General features: G+C 37.9%; 1 protein-coding gene across 3 annotated transcripts; it reads left to right on the top strand.

The window, feature by feature from the left end:
• The first annotated feature begins 6,766 nt into the window (after positions 1-6,766).
• Positions 6,767-13,546, top strand: LOC146575725 (major histocompatibility complex class I-related protein 1-like). 3 transcript variants are annotated; one of them, XM_085270564.1, is made up of 7 exons: positions 6,767-6,818; positions 9,557-9,826; positions 10,442-10,714; positions 11,553-11,873; positions 13,039-13,122; positions 13,306-13,323; positions 13,451-13,546. In XM_085270564.1, exons 1-7 carry the CDS (start codon positions 6,767-6,769, stop codon positions 13,516-13,518), a joined length of 1,086 nt encoding a protein of 361 aa, XP_085126690.1. In that variant the 3' UTR covers positions 13,519-13,546. The 3 variants fall into 3 exon arrangements, with proteins under 3 accessions (XP_085126690.1, XP_085126689.1, XP_085126688.1); XM_085270563.1 differs by lacking the exons at positions 13,039-13,122; positions 13,306-13,323; positions 13,451-13,546 and having other exon boundaries at positions 11,553-12,140; XM_085270562.1 differs by lacking the exons at positions 6,767-6,818; positions 13,039-13,122; positions 13,306-13,323; positions 13,451-13,546 and having other exon boundaries at positions 8,894-9,826; positions 11,553-12,140.
• The last annotated feature ends 226 nt before the right edge of the window (positions 13,547-13,772 follow it).

Consider the following 13,772-nt stretch of genomic DNA (forward strand, 5'->3'; position numbering starts at 1 on the left):
TTAGAATTCAGCAATACACAGAGCTCAGCTTTATTTGGAAGGTTATTACATTTGCAGTGGATTTAAGAATTTGGGATCCCAGGTGGTTGATATTGTACAACAACAAAAACACGTGTAAATCACGCAAAAGGAAAGCAACACTGCCCTCTCCTGGTTAAATTAAAGTTATACACAATGACTATTTTTGGGTCAGAGAGAGAGAGGGCGCGATTGTGACGTGTACGCCACAACGTTTGATTTCTTTTTTTTTTATTATGTTTTTATTTTTGTTATATGCTATGTTTGTATTTCCAAGAAGTCTAGATCCCTAAATTCACTAAATTACATTTTCTGCCATCTGATTGGCTGATTACATATTTGTGTTAATAAGCAGTTGAACAGGTGTACCTATTAAACTGGCCAGAGAGTATAGGCCTTGAATTTGGTTATGAATCTTTCAGTCCATTTTTTTCTTTCTTTCTGCTATTCCTCTGCTGAGAGAAGCTGTAGAAGTGGAGGGTTTTATTATCATTCAAATGTCTCAGTGAATACAGAAGAAAAAAATGACCACGAAGCAAGAAAGCAAGAGACAAGGCTAATCAAAAAGGTATTGGGTGAAGCACGTGCTTATTATGCCAACCCTTTTAACAAAAGATAATTTAGCAAGCAGCTCATTTACATATACATATTTTTTTCTTAATAAATAAATAAATTTAGGTATGTATTGATATGTGCTGGCTGCACAATGATAACCTCCAATTATTAAATCAATAGTATTAATACCAACATTGGTATTGGTCAGTAATAGCGTGGTTAAATCAATTCTCAGTCAATTTTCTCTTTTACGTTCAGAAGACTGTTTCAGTTTCATCAAAGATGTGTCTGATATGTCTGTGAAAGCAGCTTAACCATAACTGCTTTGCTGTGTTTTGTTGTTGTGTCATCACGTGACTCAGCCATGCTGCACAAACACAGGGGAGGCTCAAAACACTGAATGTAATGGGAGAGAGAAAGCGGAGCATACTGTGGGTTTTTGCAGTGACCTGTGGGGGCTTTACAGAAAGGCAAGCAGAGCTGCTCCCCTCCCCCAGTGGCTATTATCAATATATATCATATATTCAGTACATTATGCATTCAGTACATAGATTTGCCTATGTAATTTATATATCTGTGTATCTGTGTCAGCACTTGATGAGACTGGCCCTGTATTTCTCAGATCAGTGTGTTGTTCATTCAAAGATGTTCTTCTGCTTGGTTGTAATGGGTGATTGTTTGAGTTATTGTTGCCTTCCTGTTAGCTCAAAGTAGTTTGGCTATCAAGAAGATTCTGTAAGTTACCGAGTGATGAATGCATCAATTAACGATAACATATATGTAAGTTGCAAGAAGTAGATTTTTTCAGAGCTTTAACATAATTACAAATGTTTAGCCTAAGTAATATTTTCCGCTTTTTTTAAAATCTAAATTAAGCCACACATTTATTTCAATAATGTGACAAAGATTAGTAACGTTTTATAAAACATTAATAAAAAACAATAATGGAGGTAACTGTGACAGCAATGGAAGGGGACCAGAACTCAAAACAGAGTGGATTAAAAACCTTATGAAGAACGATCCTCGGCACCTGGAGTGGATATCAGTTGTAAGATGTGCTGAGATCTCATCTGTCTCTCTTTTTCAGGTGTTCATATTTTGCAAAGAATGAATAGCTGTGAATGGGGTGTTGAGACTGGAGAGATAAATGGCTTCAATCTGTATGGGCATGATGTAGAAAGTCTTCTATCATTTGACCTGCAAACAGTGACGTGGATCGCCACATCACCACAGGCTGTCACCACCAAACTGCGATGGGAAGCTGAAAAAGCTCAGTTCGAATATGTCTGTGTGTTTCACTTTTCCGGTGCAAATGAGAACATCATCATCAAATTGGACAAAACACTAAACTGCAGTGGTTGTAACACTACAGTTTAGTGTTTTGAAGACAATAACTATGCACTCTAGCTTTTAGAGCAAATCCTGTCACTTTGCTTTTTAATCAATGTATTAATCAATGTACAGTAACTTTGTTATATTAGCATGGGTTAAAACTGGGATTAAGTGATTGCGTGAGCTATGAGCACTCCTCTTTCAACCCAAAATATTAGCACAAAAGAGTAAACCCTCTCTCAATACTGATTACTTAAGCACACCGGCTCACTCCTTGGCGGCCGCTTATCGGGGCCTGGATCCTGGGGCTCGCTCGGGCCACTTCGGAGGTGGGGTGCCCCCGGCCTCTCGGCCTGGGGCTCGGTCACTCAGGCACGGCTGGCTGCCGGCGGAGCTCACGGGCGCGTCACTGCAACCCCCCCTGGCTTCTGCTCCGCGGCTGCTGAATGAGCCCTCTTCTGGGACTCTCCTCAGCTCTTTCTGGGACAGTGGCGCGGCTGCCCCTCTGTTGGTCTTCCTTGGTCTCTTGTGTTCTGGGGGCCTCTGGATGTCTGGAGTTTTGATCTCCTCCATACCTGCTTCATGCCCTGGAGGACGGGGCTGTGGCTCCCCCACACCCTCTAGCAGATCATTACATGAAGGAACCTTTTAAAAAAAAAACAAGCGCGTCCATGCACACAGGTACACACGGGTGATCACACCCACAAACTACACCCTTTTTGGCTCCTACCTCAAAGCACACTGTGTTCTGTTGATCTTACGTGCTGCACAATAATGTTTAATATTTAGTATTTACTGTCATATTCCCATATATCATTGTGATGTTGTTTATTCTATTACTCTTGTTCTCTTCTGCTTGTTTTCTTTTGTCTTTCTCAACAGGTGATCCAGGTGATCGATATATGCATTTTTTTTCTTTTTCTGCCCGTTCTGTTGGTTTTTGTTTTTTGCCCTTCTCCCCTGTCCCTCTTCTCAGCTCTTTCTCTTTCTTTCTCCCCTTCTTTCCCCCAGTCAAGTCTGTCCCGTATTCAGCAAGTGAAAATAAAATAAACAATAAAAGGTGAATCAAATGGACCATTACGGCAAGGCTGGGATGGTCAATTTGGTAAAGTAAATCCGCTGGGCATCTTTCTTCGCCTTTAGACAATAATTCTGATGGCAAAAGAGCCAAACGGGACAGGCAAAAAAAAAAAAAAAAAAAAAAAAAAAGTAAACCCTCTCTCAATACTGATTACTTACTGTAAGCATTATGTGTTCTTGCACCCTCAAGTATGGCACACCATACATACTTAAGAAGTAGTTTCTCATTGTTGTAATTACTGAAACTTACTTAGCAGTTGCTATTGTTTTATTCTGTGTTTGTTGCCAATGTGTATCTGCTCTTGTGGCATATGACGACCAAGCACTTTTTGATATCAAGTCATCCCACAAAACTTGAATAAAGCATAATGTGGGTGATCAAACCTCAACCCCTCTACGATCACTGGTGTTTAAACCGGCACACTTGTTTACTTGCCTGCTGTCATCTAATCTTTCAGATGAAGAGGGAGATGTGTAGGTCTTCTGCTGAGAGCTAAATCTTACCTGAGATGTGGCTGTTGGTTTAATTCTTTCTGCTATTCAGGTGGATTTTTTTTCCCAACTCAACGATCACTGGGGCTTCAGTGGATCCATCTTGCCTTTCCTGCTCATCCGGGTTTACCTAACTTGCTGGTGGTTAAAACATGTTTAAAACCAGAGATTAGAAAAATGTATAAATCAAGAATTAGAAGAGCAATAATAATAATAAGACTAAAACTCTTGGTTGTTTTGCGTGGATTATCGTCATGAAATTTAATTTAAAGTACTTACTCGTCTAAGATGGACTTTTTTTGTTTTGTTTTTATGTTTGTTTGTTTTGTTTTACTCTTTTGCTTCAAGGCCTGTAAATGAGCTGCTTCCTAAATTATCTTTTGTTAAAAGGGTTGGCATAACACACATTTGCTTCAGCCAATACCTTTTTGATTAGCTTTATCTCGCGCTTTCTTGCTTTGTGCTAGATCTATATTCTGTATTCATTAAGATATTGGAATGCTTATCAAATGTATAAATAAAAAAAAGTAAATAGAACAGACCAGGTGTTGCAATGTGAGTTATGGGAACATTTGCCCATGCTTCATTAATTCTTCAATAAGCCAGGGCCAAGCCAGCTCCGATCAGCAAGAACCCTGTTATCATGGTTCCGAATAGGTAGATATCTTCAGCAGTCAGGCTCACCCGAGCCCAGACGTCTCGTTGAGAAGGGCTGTCAATTGCATTCAGGTGATCAAATCCATAATTCCTCTTTTAGGTTTTAGAGAACAGACTGTGAGAGAGTGTTCCAGGGAAAAGTAAGTAAAAACACAAGACAAGGACATAAGAAGCTAAGCAGGGAAGATAAGGGCAGGAGAGGAGAAAAGTGCGACCGCCTTCGCTGAGAGCCAAAAGAGTTCTGCCCAACTGTTAAGCTCAACTGTGTGGACTTGATTGGTCGGGTTGCTGTTGCTGTTCAAAATGCAGCAACTTGCCTTTTGTTGGGCAAGAAAAAGTGTTAAACCTACACTGGCCTCCAGTCCATTTCAGGATCTGACCTGCAGTTTGTGCATTGTGCTAGCTCTTCCTTTTCCTTTGAAGTGTTCTCACCCAAGGATCGATGGATTATAGGGTTTCTTTAATGGTGTAAGAGTTTTACATGAAAAAAAAAATTCTGAGGTCATGTGTGATATGGTGACCATTGTCAAATTTACCGAGGCAAATCTAATCATATAATTGAAGTGATCATTCTCAGCACAGGAAATGACATTGGTTTTCTAGCTTATTTTTTTTAATCTAAACTGCCTAATGTGGTTGCAGACACTGAAAATCTGAAGCAACAGTATGAGACTATAGGACAATAGTCTGGCTCCTTTGGATGTGGATGAGTAGCAGCTCTACTCTGAGCCCCTTCCCGATGGCCGAACACATCACCCTATCTCTAAGGGTGAGGACAGCCACCCTTCGCCAATTGTTTTCGGGGTCTCATTCTTTCATGAGGGTAGGTGAGGGTAGGGACATAGATCAACTGGTAAATTGAGAGCTTTGCTTTTATGCTCAGCTCTCTCTTCATCACAACTGACTGGTACACTGTCCACATCGCTACAGTCTGTTTGTTGATGTCCCGCTCCCCTGTCCCAAGATACCTAACCATTTAAGTAGATCAATGCTTATATTGTAGTTTTTAGACTTAAAAAATATGCCCCACTTAAAAACGAAGTGCTGACTGAAGTGAGGGGGGGGACATAAATCATGTCATTAAACATGATTTATTGCAGAAAACTACTGAAGTAAAAATGAACACAGGGAAGCGCTTATCTTCAGAGTCTTCCGGCCAAAACAACAAACAAAACACCCCCTTTAACTAAAAATCAAACCAAGAACTCTCTAGCCGAAAACAAAACACAGTGGCTGAGCTCCCTGTCGAGCCAAAAACAGGAGAACCCCTACCTGCTTCCACTGTGATGAACTAATTACCACTGTAAAGGCACACCTTTGCTCACAATAAAAGAAAGAAAGCCAAAGTTACACAGAGTTTAAATTCACACACACTAAAGTTTGCTGCCCAAAGCACTGTAGCTCACAGCTCTGGCAAAATGGGGGAAGTGGCAGGGGCGTGGCAGTTTAGGATGGCAGACTATATGCCGTGGCTGACAAGCTGCAACACACCTCAGCTGTGGCTCATGAGGCAGACCTGTAACACAGGAAAGGAGAAAAAAAACTCTCTCACAGAGGGAGAGCCACTAAAGGTCAGCGACCGTAACAACATAACAGAAATGCCTTTTTAATTTAAAAAAATGTAATGATTAATAATTAATAATAATTGCTCTAATATGCTGAAGTTAAACACACCTCATATACCGAGAATGTAAACTAGACTTGCACCAGGAAACAAACCTTAACAATGGATTTAGCCCAACTTTGCTGTCACATTGCTTCTGCAGGTAAGATCATGATCCACAATCATTTTACTGGAGCAAATTATTTTTTAGTAAAGTATGCTAACTTTGACATGTATATAGGGATTTGATTCTGACTTTTAGAGCTCTTCATGGACACGCACCAGCTTACGCCACTGAACTTCTACAGCACTATGTCCCTAGCAGGTCCTCGAGGTCATGTGATCAGGGCCTACTTGTCATACAGCATACAAGGCTGGGAACTAAGGGACACAGATCTTTTGCCACTGTGGCTCCCAGACTGTGGAACTCTCTCCCACTGAGGTTAAGATCTGTGGGCTCAGTAGTCTCTTTCAAGAAACAACTAAAAACACATCTTTTTAGAATTACATTTCGTTAACTTTTTGTCTTTTTTTGTTTTATATCTTGTTATCTCTTTTTGAAGCACTTTGTGATCTTTTGTCTAGAAAGATGTATATAAAAAATATGTTACTTATGTTATCCCCATGAAACAATGGCAGTCTTAAATGGCATAAGCTGTAAGGAACTTGACAGATGTATTAATATTATTAGGAGAAAATCTTGGATCATTTTCTGATGGATGCATGCATCAGAAGATGCATCTTTATTTTCCAGGAAACAGGCAGGAACAGGTAACATATAGATAAATGCTTATATTGTTTTTTGGGACACAAAAGAAATGCCTTTTCAATAATAATAATAATAATAATAATAATAATAATAATATCAATTAAACCCTTGTTCAAGTATGCTGAGTGTCAGCTGAGGTTAAGCACACCTCATATACTGATAGTGTGAACTAAACTTGCACCGGGAAACAAACCTTAACAAACCTGTAAAACCACACAACTCTTCTCTCAGGTCTTCACTTCAACTCCATCTTTCTAAATATGACGATGAAGCTAATGCTGCTGCTCCTTAGCTGTCACATTGCTTCTGCAGGTAAGATCATGAACCAAAATCCTTTTACTGGAGCAAATTATTTTTTAGTAAAGTATGCTAACTTTGACATGTATATAGGGATTTAGCACAACTTTAAAAAAAACAAACAAAAAAACTCACTTGCACCCCGACATCAGAGCTAGTCAAACAGTTGTATAAATGATATTTATTCTGCACTCCTTGAAGGTAAAAATCACAATATCTACTGATGTAGCAAACATCCCAGCTACAATACATACATGCTGGGACTCACTCTGAACTTGTTACATTCGAGTTTGCGTGTCAGGTTCTTTGTGTTACAGTCAAAGAATTTGGCACATTGTATTGGACATAGGCAGGTATTGGCAAGCAGGCAAGTGAAGCACTTCATGCTTCAGTGGGTGAAAGCAGGAACAGATGCAACAATAGATAAGCGTTTAAACTAAGTACTGCCAGCCCTGAAGATTTTTTCAAATGTTAGAACAACAATAGTTAACATTAAAGATAAAGAAAAGATACCTTATTTTTATTGCGTCTTTTCTGCCATGGCGTCTTTTCTTAGTGCAACTAAGAAATGCATTCAAACATTCAAGCTCTAACAGAAATATAATCTGACCTCGAGCAGTGGTTTTACTTTTGCTTTATTTTATTGGGAGAGCCAAAACATTTTAGCTCTGATTTTCTGAAATAATTAGGATTAAAAAATTGGATAACACAAATGCATGTTTTATCAGCCAGTGATTAACAATTGAATTTGATTTGCACTACAACTCTTCTGCACTGTCCATTAGTGATGTAGTAGAAAAGGGTTGGTATGTAGTATAAAAAACATATATTTTAAACATGGTTTATTTACACTGCTAGACTCCTACACTCCCACAAGATTTAGGCAGAATGCTTTTAATACACGTGAAATAGTTTCCTGATACATATTTCTGTTAAACAGATGATTCTTCATCATTTGCAGTTTAGCAAATCCAAAGACTCTGTCTCAAAAGTGTTTAGCAGAAGCTTTAGTGAAAATGTTAAAGAATATAGCAACATAGTTTTTTAAATGATGTAAAGTGCACTGTAAAAGCTAAGTAGTTCTCAGAACTAAAAAGAAATATGCAAACCTGTTGCTTCTAAAAAACTAAGTAAAGCTTACTTAAGTAGTAAAGGTTGTGTTCGTTAATAGTCTGAATAGCCCAGAGGAAGAAGCTGTTTGTGAGTCTGGGGGTGTGGGACAGGTGGTGGGCAGGGTGCAAGGGGGTCACCTGTGATGGTCCTGGTTTTAATGAGACAGGAGAATCGGGCGATGGTCACCAGGGGTGGCTCTTTAAGTTAGGAAAAAGGAAGCAAAGATGAACCTGGAATTTCCCCTAAACAGCCCTGGCATCTGGTTATCATGTCCATCAGCATTAAAGGGAAAAGCAAGAAAAAATACAAAGTAACTCTTGGCTATGATAATTCCTAATCTCTGCAGCTGCCACAGAACACCAAAGTACAAATATGCACACAAATATGTAATTCATGCTAACAGGAGGATGAAAAAATATTATCATGCTGTTACATTATTAATTTTTATAAAATTGATATTAAAAGAATAGAAATAAAGAAAAAGAAATAAAGAAAAAGAAATATGCAAACTCATTGCCTCTAAAAAAACTCATTATGAGTATATAAATTTGGAACTATTGGAACTAAGGAACTATTTTTAGTAGAACTTTATTTTTAATAGAATATTTATTCTACGTTTGTCATGTTCCTGGGTATGTTGACCCAGCGTTTTAGGTTTAGTTTACAGTATTTGGATGCTGTTTATGTTTAAGTTCATTAGATTAGCGAAGTTCATTTGGTTATTAGACTCCTTGTGTTTTCTTCCCCTGTATTTAAGTTTCCCCTCACCCTTTGTGTTTTATGCTGCGTGTCTTATGTTATCAAGTTTGTTTTGTCATGTCTGCGTCTCATGTTTCCTGTTTTATTTTGAAGGAGTCGTGTGTTCTTTGCTCATTGTATTTAGTTTCACTTCCCCTGTCCTGTCATTACCGTCATGTCAGTCAGCTGTTCCCCCATGTGTTCCCACGTCCCCTAATCACCTCCTGTGTAGTCCTCTGTTTTCAGTGTGTCATTGTCAGATCGTCTGCTTGGTTTCTAGGCCAAGAGTTCATGTCAAGTTTTCTTATGTCAGGTCCATGTTCCTGTTGTCGCTTTTTATTTAATTTAGCTCACCCAGTTTAGTTTATTGTTAGCACTGCCTTTTGCCTTTTGTGTGCAGTTCATTTGCCAGCCTCAATAAACGGCTCGTGTTTAGTTATTCAAGTCACGTTTTGTTTCATCTGCATTTGGGTCCACCTTTGACTCTACACACAGTCAGCCCCACTGATTGTGACAAAGTTGAATTATTTATTTATTTATTTATTTATTTATTTATGCGTGTGTTTCTGTCTGTCAGGATTATTTTTTCTGAAATTATTAATTACACTGCCACCATGTGGATCAGATAAAACACCCACAGTTAGGGGGAAAAAATGTGAATAGGTCCAGGATTATGAACAGCTGGTGAAATTGCATTTCATCTTTTGATCTTAAATATTTATTAGGATCTCAAAAAATTCTATCTAACAATGTTTATAACCAACGTTCTGCAGCATATAACGCATGCAGCTTACATTTAAAAAAGTTCAAGCTGAATCACAATGAATGACTCATATTTCTAATAATGTCTATATTGTTTTTCTTATTTAATGTATCACGTTATCAATGTTTGTTTCCCACAGTGAAACACTCACTGGTGTATTTTATTACTGAATCCTCTGAAGTCCGAAACATCCCAGAGTTTATGGCAGTTGCAGAGGTTAAACGCACTGAGTTTGGTTACTGTGACAGCAGCAAAAAGATATTGGAAACAAGACAAGACTGGGTCCAAAAAACATTATATAATGACAAGGCTCAGTTGGATTCGTACAATGAACTTTGCTTTGCGATACTGCCATACGTCTTCAGAAAGTGGATTTCAAAGTGGCAGCAGCTGGCCAGCCAAAGTGAAGGTGTAGTATTTTCTCTTATACTTTATGTCACATCATGTTGTTAGTCTCTAGATTTTAAATTGTAATTTTGTGCATCTTGATTGTGACCAGAAATTTTACTAATGTGAACATGCTTCAAACTGCATGACAAAAGAATATCTTGTTGCATTCACAATCATCCAGGTAAGTAAATCTCCAAAAGTTGATTCTGTTCATCTGGACCATTTATAAGAAAAGGGAAACCTGCAGCTGAGACTGAAGAAGTCACTTGGATGAGTGACGAAACGTTTCTCCCACTGAAAATGCTACGTTCAGATGAACAGAATCAACTTTTGGAGACAAAAGAATACATGTACACATTGTTCTAAATAGTTGCCTTACATTAATTGCATTAATTATTAGTGCTTTCAAACTGCCTGTAATTATTTTTCTGGTTCTTACGGATACCCTAGATGGTTGAATTGTTTTTTTTCCTCTTGTCCTTCATCTTTTTCTTTTAATCATGAATTGCGCCTGTTTTCCAATATAATGTTGTCAGATCAGTTAAATCACAGGAAGAACACAACAAAGATAGAATAGCAGTGCCTCACAGTATTAATATTATTCATTTTAATTAATTTCTAATTCACTTTTCAGTTGTCAACACTTTACAGATGATGGAAGGCTGTGAATGGGATGAAAACACTGGAGAGGTGAATGGTGTGATACAGTATGGTTATAATGCAGAGAACCTTCTTGAATTTGATCTTAAAACAATGAAATGGATTGCACTGAAACCAGAAGCTGACATTATCGAACAGGACTGGAATGCTAATGGAAACTCAGCAGAAACAATCTTCCTCACTCAGACTTGTCCTGATTGGCTGAAGAAATATTTGAAAAATGGGAACAGCACCCTGCTGAGAAAAGGTAGAATCACATGAGTGTGTAAACTACATCCTTTATCTTTCTATTAATGATCTTTAAAAAAAAAAAACGGCAACGTGTGTTAACGTGTTGTTTTATGCAGATCAAAATGAAAATTAGTGGTGAAAACTGGGAAGTAAATGACACACAAGGAAAATAAATTATCAAAATAAATCCGCCGATTCATTTTCTGCCTCTTATTCTGGTCCAGATTATGGGGGCAGCAGTCTAAACCAGGGAGTAGCAGGTCTACTCTGACCCCATACTTACTAAACTCCTCCCCCCTTAGGTACAATTTTCCAGCCACTATAACACTCTTTCAGTCACTACCTTGAGTTCATGTATACCCTTAATATACACACATACCTTCATTTACATGTATGCATGTACACACATATGTGTGCAAACAAATAAAACAAAATCTAAATAACATGAAATAGTCCCTCAGTCATCAGTGTCAAGGCTAATGGACCCAGACACAGACTTGGAAAATTTCACTTTAGTGTGTTTATTTACAGTGGTCCAAACTAAATACAAAAAGTATTATTGGAATTGAGGGGATCAAGGGAGGAAGGGTTTCCAGGCATCCAATATGTACAGATCTCACACTCACAGTTAGGCAGGTACCTGTGCACAGAAAACAGAGGGACAAAAAGTGAAACTTTTGCTCAAATTGCTTGTTCCATTTTAAATTATTACTTTTTTTATTACTATTACAGTCTTTCTTGATTAACATTTTTCATCAAACAAGTGTACTACATTTACTTCTTCTTTGATGTATACTGCTTTGCTTCTTTCACCGATTCTCACACCTTCTCTTTCCCACATTCCCTCTCTCCAGTTCTTCCTTCTATTTTTCTCCTCTGGAAGACTCCCTCCTCTCCAGTCAGCTGCCACGCTACAGGTTTCTACCCTCAAAGGGCCTTGATGTTCTGGAGGAAAGATGGAGTGGAGATCCATGAAGGTGTGGATCCTGGAGAGATCCTGCCCAACAATGATGGGACCTTCCAGATGAGTGTTGGCCTGAATGTTTCATCAGTCACACCTGAGGAGTGGAAAAGATATGAGTGTGTGTTTCAGTTTTCTAACGCTGAGGACAGCATCATTACCAACCTGAATAAAACCGTCAACTGGCGAAAAAACAAAATTAGACATGATCAAAGTAAGACAAACAGATTTGAGTTATTTTGTTTGCTGTTATTGTGGATCATGTTTAATGTTACGCTTAAATGTTTTATCGGATCCCAAGAAGAGTTGCTGTTACTATGGGAATTACTGATGGAGATCCTAAAAAAAAAAAAAATTTCCAGCACTTCAACAAAACTGAAATTAATATTCTCAAGAAAACCATCAAGCTGAAATTAGTTTAGTACTTCTATGTTTCAAATTCAGCATCTGCAGTCTATGAAAGCCTTGGTTGTTTATTTGTGGCCCATTTAGGAGCATTTTGTTTGGTGAAAAACAGCTCATGTAAATGGGTTAAAAATTCAGTGACATGAATTATGGTGTGTCTGTTAAGCACTGTATATTGCTGCATTTGTGGTTACATCAGTCGAGTTGACATAGATATCATATCATATTTAAATCCAATATGTGACATATGTTATCAAAAAAGTATTCACACTAAAGAATGCATGGGATCATCATCATCATCATGAGTGGGATTTTAAATATAGAGATTATGGGAGAAAGCTGGCTGATATAACAGAGAGAATGTAGGTACTTTGTGTAAAGTGAACAGGTGGGAGGGAAGCAGTGCCAGGTTTATTCAAACTGTTCTATCATGGTGCATTTGGGAAGAGAAACTGAGTAATCTAGAAAGAAGAGCATGTGAAGAGTGTTCTGGAGCTGAACAGTATCAGACAGGATCATGAGTTTGAAGCTGGAACTCAAAGAGGTAATGCTCAATGTTGTCAGTGTGTACGGCCCACAGATTTGGATATTAGTTAGAAGAAAAAAAAGGAATTCTAGAGAAAGTTGGTTCAAGACGGTGCAGACAGTGAAGCTGTGATGCAAGGAGCAGATGTAGTAAAACACTTGGGGTCAATGATTTCAAAGCAAAGGCCAGTGCAGCAGTGAGACCTGCTACAATGTTTGGTTTGGAGACGATAGCAGAGGAGGATGTTAGGTACAGGCTGAGAAGGAGGCAGATGATCCGCTGTGGTGACCTCGAAAGGGAACAATTTAAATTAGATTTCTTTCATCAGGTTGAGTGTGTGGCTTCATGATCAAACAAATTGTCAAAAAAAATATTTTCAATAATTGGATGCAGTTTTATTCCATCTTATTTATCAGTACATTTTATCTTGTTTGTTGTCACTGAGCAGAAATCCTCATCATTGCTGCAGCGGTTGTTCTTGTTGTCATCATTGTTGCTGTCACTGTAATTGCCATTCACAAAATGAAAGAAGGTAAGAGATTTAAAGTTTATTTACCAGTCAGTAGAGACATAAATGCTTAATTTCATTATCTCTGCAATATAATAGTCTACATGTTAAATATTGTTACTTCTGATTTTTGTAAGAGAAGGTTTGATTGTTAGGCATTTAAAACTGTCCAAAATGAATTTTATTGATTTATTTAATTTATTTTAGGCAGATGCCCTTCCTCTTGTAAGTACACTATCCCCCTCTAATCTGGTATTCTCACCCTGGATTTAAATTATTTGATTAATATTGTGCTAATTTTATTTATTGTTAACTTTATTGTTATTATTATTTGGACTTTTGGATGTAACAGCTCCTCACAACACGATAGAACTCTCCGAAAGACCACACAGACAGACAGAGGAGTCTACACAGTGTTGACACCTGCAGTTAACACTGAACAAACAAGAACTGAGAAGATTGTCTATTTCAGTTTTGTTTTATGTAAACATGACTTTTTACACAAAATCTTTTTTTCCTTTGTTATTGTTTTAAATTCAAGTTAACTTGTAATAACTCAGGTAAAATGCATTTTAATATTTTATCATATCATATTTCCTATAGCACTGCTATAGCTATTAATGATATAATGTATATATAATTTGTATGGTGTATTTATCCTGATGATCAGGTGG

The sequence above is a fragment of the Mchenga conophoros genome, linkage group LG4 (assembly GCF_057382185.1).
Source record: "Mchenga conophoros isolate Kocher_MC1m ecotype Shallow Benthic linkage group LG4, M_conophoros_male_GT1.1, whole genome shotgun sequence".
Taxonomy (NCBI): Eukaryota; Metazoa; Chordata; class Actinopteri; order Cichliformes; family Cichlidae; genus Mchenga; species Mchenga conophoros.